At 40.6% G+C, this 5,876-nt stretch overlaps 1 protein-coding gene across 1 annotated transcript in view; it reads left to right on the top strand.

Moving 5' to 3' along the window:
• Nucleotides 1–5,876, top strand: part of LOC118336585 (CUB and sushi domain-containing protein 3-like) — a 219,214-nt gene that overhangs the window by 26,055 nt on the left and 187,283 nt on the right. Inside the window, exon 3 of the mRNA XM_035673258.1 lies at nt 3,817–3,929. Within this exon, the coding sequence (XP_035529151.1) occupies nt 3,817–3,929 (113 nt within the window). The remainder of the gene's footprint in view (nt 1–3,816; nt 3,930–5,876) is intronic.

The raw sequence follows: 5,876 nt of genomic DNA on the forward strand, positions 1-5,876 counted from the left end.
TCTCTCTCTCTCTCTTTCTCTGTAATGCCACTACGGTGACACACTAATCAGGTGGCAGGAATGTCTGACAGCTACCTCCAGGGCTGATGTAGTGTGTTCAGGTGGAAAGAAAGGCTGCATCTGTCCAGGCAATCATTGGCGAACTGTTCCCAGCCACACATAGTCATTCTGCTGCCACTGGTGTTGCTTTGATCCATAAATGGGGGGCGCCATAGCTGTTGAGACACCTGGCGTCTCTAGACCCACTGTGACATTTTTGGTTGACCTGGTGTAGTCCAACACAGATGCAGCATAACTGTTTTGTTTTTGTAACCGACTCACACTTAACATTTTGCAATTTCTATTTGTAATGCTCTACAAAGTTAGTATGATTTTTCTGTGAATAAGCATTGATCAAATTTTAAAAGCTTCCCATCTTGCTCGTGCCTGAAGGAAGTCGTAATTACTGCATGCTCTGCCACTGTTAAGACTTAACAAATGCTTTTGTTCTTGAACAGCCTTTGATCACATCCATCAAAGCGTCTCACACAAATAATTTAGCTCTGACTTTGTATGACCTCTAATTTACCAGTTTCCATCAACATCCCAGGTCAAACCAATAATGTTACTGATTGGCTATGAATGGTCATTTCTACATTTACAGATGCAATGATAACTCTACAGTGCCTGTCCTTGAAACTTTTACTTTCTTCTGGTTGCCAGTTCATCTTGACTACAATGCCTTAAACTGCTATACATTTACTGTCTCAAGTTCAAATGAAAATGAAAGGTCCCTAGCGAGTCTGGCCTACCTCCCAAAATCAGATTAGGGCATAATCCGGTATTTAAAATGTCGTCTTTGTAGAATTTCAAATGGAAGCGTGATTTAGTTTATAGACTTGTGTCTGATATCTAAGTCACAGGCTCCTTGCTTCTGGAGAGACAGCAGGCCCCATGGTGTTTGTTTGTTAATGACATTTTCTAACCATTCACCTGATGCCCCTGTTGCCAAAGCAACAGTTGGCAGTGAATGTCAGATGATCGAGGTCTGCTTTTTGTGAGAGACACACTTAGGTCACGATGTGCTTTGTTAGGTTTAAACAAACCAGAAAACGTAATATGTTAATGTCCTACCTAAATGCTACATACAAGCCATAATATGCCCAAGATTAATTCAGATTGAGTGTGTTTTAGACAATAATTAAGACGTTGCTTGTCCGGTTTTTGTCCAGTCCTGTTTTCAGGTTTAAATGATTCCTACATCATCCTGACCCATACAAAGTGTCTGAATCAGAAATAAGAGTACAATTTTGACCAACTCTGCCTAGACTGTCACCTCCTAATCCTTCTCACTGACAGCCTTAGAAAAGATGTCTTCCCCTCATGTACTCTAACCCCATGACATCTTCATTCCCTTGCTATTTCGTGCCATGATGACAACAGTGCAATCTAAGAAAGGATTTAGTCTGCTGACACTTGGAACATGGGTCTGGGGTTCAGTCTGGCAGGGCTAAGCTTTTTGTACAGCATTTTATCCACCTTGCTTGTTGTCATGAGAAAATATATTTTCTTTATCTGAGATATCCTGGTGGTTGTAGGAGACTAAAGAAAACACCTAGACTTTGCTCATTAGGCCAAATTGTTAAAGTGGCCTGTATATGTCGCCCTAACACTGTTTTCTTTCCTGTCTTTGTCTTTCTGTATTACATGTTGCCATAACAGCACATCTTGTGCCCAACTTCTTCAGTTACCATTGCAGGTCAAGGCAAGCGTCATTGTGTAACTGCATTACACTCATCTTGGTGGGTGCCATTGATCTCTGTACGAGCATATACTCTGCAGCCGCTGATTGTTCTGTTCTGCTCAGCCAATGATTAGTTCCCCCATAGATCCCCATCCCCAGACTTGTGGTAAGGAGGGCTAATTTTACAGATTCCCAACTTGACATAAACTGTGATTTATTGAAAATATATAACTCCCACATGGAGATGGTATTGTGGACGCCTCCAGCCCCTGTACTCCTGTTGGAATCACGCTTAGAGAGAGTTGCAAAAAAACCTTGAGGGGTTGTTTGTTACATGCCACAGCAACTAACAGTGCGACCAGTGACCAGGCCAGGGTTACACGCTTGTCTTTTAAATGTGACTTTTGTGAACAGAAACACGGAACTGTAGTCAGATCAAACAAATACATGTCCATACATGACGTGACATTTTCAGGTGAACTCTGACCGGAGCTATGTTTCCAGCAAGTTTCTAATAATCCGGAGATATAGGAGGCAGAGAGGAGTGTTTCCTATACCTTTTTTATATAACATTTTGGCAATTATTTTCCTCAATGTTTCTCCACACTGCACTATGCGTATACTTAAGTGGATTTTGGGCCAGCAAAATGAATGACATTGCCTTTTAATATTTTGATTGTGGCCAGTTGTTGGCCAGAAACATTAATAAGTAAAACAAAAAAAGTGACACACTCTGCAATCTACTCCTCTCTCTCCTGTGATTGCTGTTTTTGTTAAAGAACTCCAACAAGGCTTTTCTTTCAATGCACAAGCTTGCCTCCACCTTTAATTTACCCATGATAGCATGCACGCTCAGTACAGGGCTCTTGTGTGTGTGATTAAGCTTCTAACAAAGTCACATTTTAAATTCTGGTTCCTCTTAAATGTATTCAAAATTGCATCATGTGGCAGTTGACTTTTAGCAGTATCTTGGCATGCTGTGCAGTACCTGCGACAAAGGGTAATTATTTACTGCAAGGACCAGCACAGTTCACAGTGCTGTAATTGGAAACTCTATTGAAGCTGTAAATACAGCACCCTCTTCTCTGCTGTCACATGGGGGATTTTTGTTTTTCCACATTTGGCCCACTGCACACATAATTCACCTGGCTTATTGTCAAGTAGAGGTTCAGTCACACAAACCGCTCCAAAACTAGCAATAGAAAATAACAAGAGTATACGAGATGGCAATACAGAAAGGAGACATTTTGTTTCATGCACAAGTTCTGTTCATGCTGCACAGCCTGGCTTACATCAGTGGAAGGTCGATAGAACATCAGCAAATGCCGCTGAGGAATGGTCAGCAACACATCTTGTTTACGACATCGTGAAAGTAAATGGATTTGTTTGGATCTAATTTGAAATGCAGTAATGAAGCAGTCTGTTACAATGCAGCTGCCAGCCCTCAAACACTATCCAACAATAGGTTAGGTTCTCGCTTGGGTTTTGATTGTATAGTACCCAGTATATTATTGGTGGACAAATTGCATCACAATTCTCACAGCAGTTCTGTTTTATTAGACACAAAATGCTACAGTGCACAAACTCACCGGTGCTGTGAGGTTTTAGATCTTTGAACAGTCATTATTTTTAGTGATTGTTACCGTGGTGTACACTATTTGTGTATCATTGCATTGTAGTGCCCAAATCTCAACATTTATCTATAAATATATGGTTAGCTACTTCACCTAGTGGCCTTTCTACTTTAAATACAAAAATTATAGGTTTTTGGTTTCTGCCTCACAACTTTACAGCAGTTTTGTCTGCCTGTAATCATTACAACTTGCCGGGGGGGGGGACGCCTAAATAGTAGTAGGTGTCATTCAGAGGGAACAAATAGCATCCTTTTCTGGAGGTTAATTGTACTTGCACTTGTGTGGTTTTAGCATGTGAAAGCTGAAAAATGTTTTACCATCAAAGGTTTTGTTGTTGTTACATTTAATTAAAATCAAACTACAACTGCACAACCCTTTCTATTGTTATTCACATAGAAATGTGATTTATATGAATTAAATCATACATTCAGTACTGAGGTATCTTTCTCTTATCTGCAGGTTAACAGGATTTACCATCCCTCCACCTGTTACCAGTTCTGGCTCCATTTTTTCACTGAGGCTTACCAGTGACTTCGCAGTAAGCGCTCATGGATTTAAGGTAGCTTATGAAGGTAAGGAAAGCATCATTTTCTGCTCTTTGTCTTTTGTCTCTTACTGTGATTAGAAATGGAAATTTGAATGAAAAATGAAACAAATGTGGAATTTAAGTGAAATACTACGATCAGGGCAGCTCTTCATAAAGTGAGTCTTCATTTAGAAGAAAAATCCATCAGCCAGGAGTAGCGTACACCATTTATTCTTAAGAGAGACGTGTGATCATACTTACTCACCTTATTTTCCTCTAGGACTTCCACCGTTGAGTTATGGAAACATTAGGTACCTCAATTAAGCAAATTAATCTCATATTTTCCAAATCAACATCCCTCCCCCCAAAGTCCTGAACCTTTTTTGTGACTCCAGAGGTGCATCTGAAATTGCATGGCAGATGGCGATGGGAATTACTTGAACTAATGGATGTACCGAGTTATCTGTGTTGAAGCAGAGCTGAGTGCAGCGGGGAGCTGTCTAAATATGAACTATCCTTCTGTGACCATCTCGCTCACCCCCACTAACTTTCCTCTGCTCCTTCATGAAAAACAGTTATCCATCTCTAGTTATTTTTTTTCTCTGTTCCTTTATTATGATATTTTGTGCGTTTTGTCTTAAGTCTTACTTTTGTCTCCTCATTTCACCATCATACCTACTTTCCTACCTGTCTCTTCTTCACCCTTTCCTTCTACCCTCCTGCCCACTTGCTTCTTTGTGTTGTCTTCTTGTCTCTTCCTGCTACTCCCAAATACCTTCAGCTATTTCTTTACTTTCTGTTCTATTCCCTTACCTTCTCTTGCACAAAGAGGCTGACCCCATCCTCCAGCCTCACTCCTACTTCCTTTCGCAATTTCCTTTTCCATCCCCCTTTACCCCCCCTCCCCATCTCCCCACCTGCCCCAGACCTAGCCAGTCCAGGACCTCTCCCCTCTCCATCTGCCCATTTGTGCTCTCTTTCTCTGTCTCCTGTTCTGTTTTCTCCCCCTCCTGTCTCCTTGGGTGGGTGGGTCCAGTGGGTGGCTTCGTTGAATTAGATCTCGTTCTTCTGCCTCCACCTTTTGCTTGTGTAATCTTCAACAGAATTTCATGCTGATTTGATGTTTATCACATTTTGTTACATGTGAGGCACAGATATTTCCCACTACTCAATGCTGACGAGTAATAAGGACAGTGGACAATATGTCTCAATAACTGTACAAAAAAGCTGCTAAAGCTGTGGTATGGTATGCGTGGACCATAACATGTATAGCTCAGTTTCTTATGATTATAATAAATTCTAGCTTGGAGGTCCAACATAGTACACAGCATACATATTTAAACAACTATCTTAGTAGTATGCTATTACTTACTCAAGCCTCTACATGTTTGTCCTTGGTATGATGGTGCTATCAATTTTCCCCCAGAAATCTTTAAAACACTTACCAACATATTATTGTATATTATGTTTTAGGGCTGTAGTCAACCATCAAACCAACTAATTGGTTGAAGACAAGATGCATAAGCCCGACTGAGCCTAAGAGTTGACTGAATGGGCTTATGCACTATAAAGTGCTGCAGTATAACGTTCCACAAAAACCACTATGAAAAAACTGTTACATCCAAACTACTGCTCTCGTTATTTAGTTGGCTTTGAACAAGGCTTAATGTTCACACAGTTTCTCTTCCATCCCTTCTCAATATTACATCAGTCCAACATCGCCCCAGCCTGTAGGAGTACACTAGCCACATTAGCCACAAAACATGCTAACGCCAAGTTAAGCAGGTTAGCCTACAAAATAAACACCAAGTCTAAGTCAGGTCACGGACAGCCAATAATGATCCATCCTTGTGTTTGAACTGTCACCGGCCCTTGTTGAAAAAGCAGTCTGGAGTAAAATACACACACACGGTATCAAAATTATCTACTGAGCTCTTCTTCTTAAATTGTATGACTGTTACATTTTTTGTGCCTATTCTTTTCATATTGTTTT

Source organism: Morone saxatilis, unplaced genomic scaffold (assembly GCF_004916995.1).
Source record: "Morone saxatilis isolate NCDOM2014 unplaced genomic scaffold, NCSU_SB_2.0 Contig24, whole genome shotgun sequence".
NCBI classification, from domain to species: Eukaryota; Metazoa; Chordata; class Actinopteri; family Moronidae; genus Morone; species Morone saxatilis.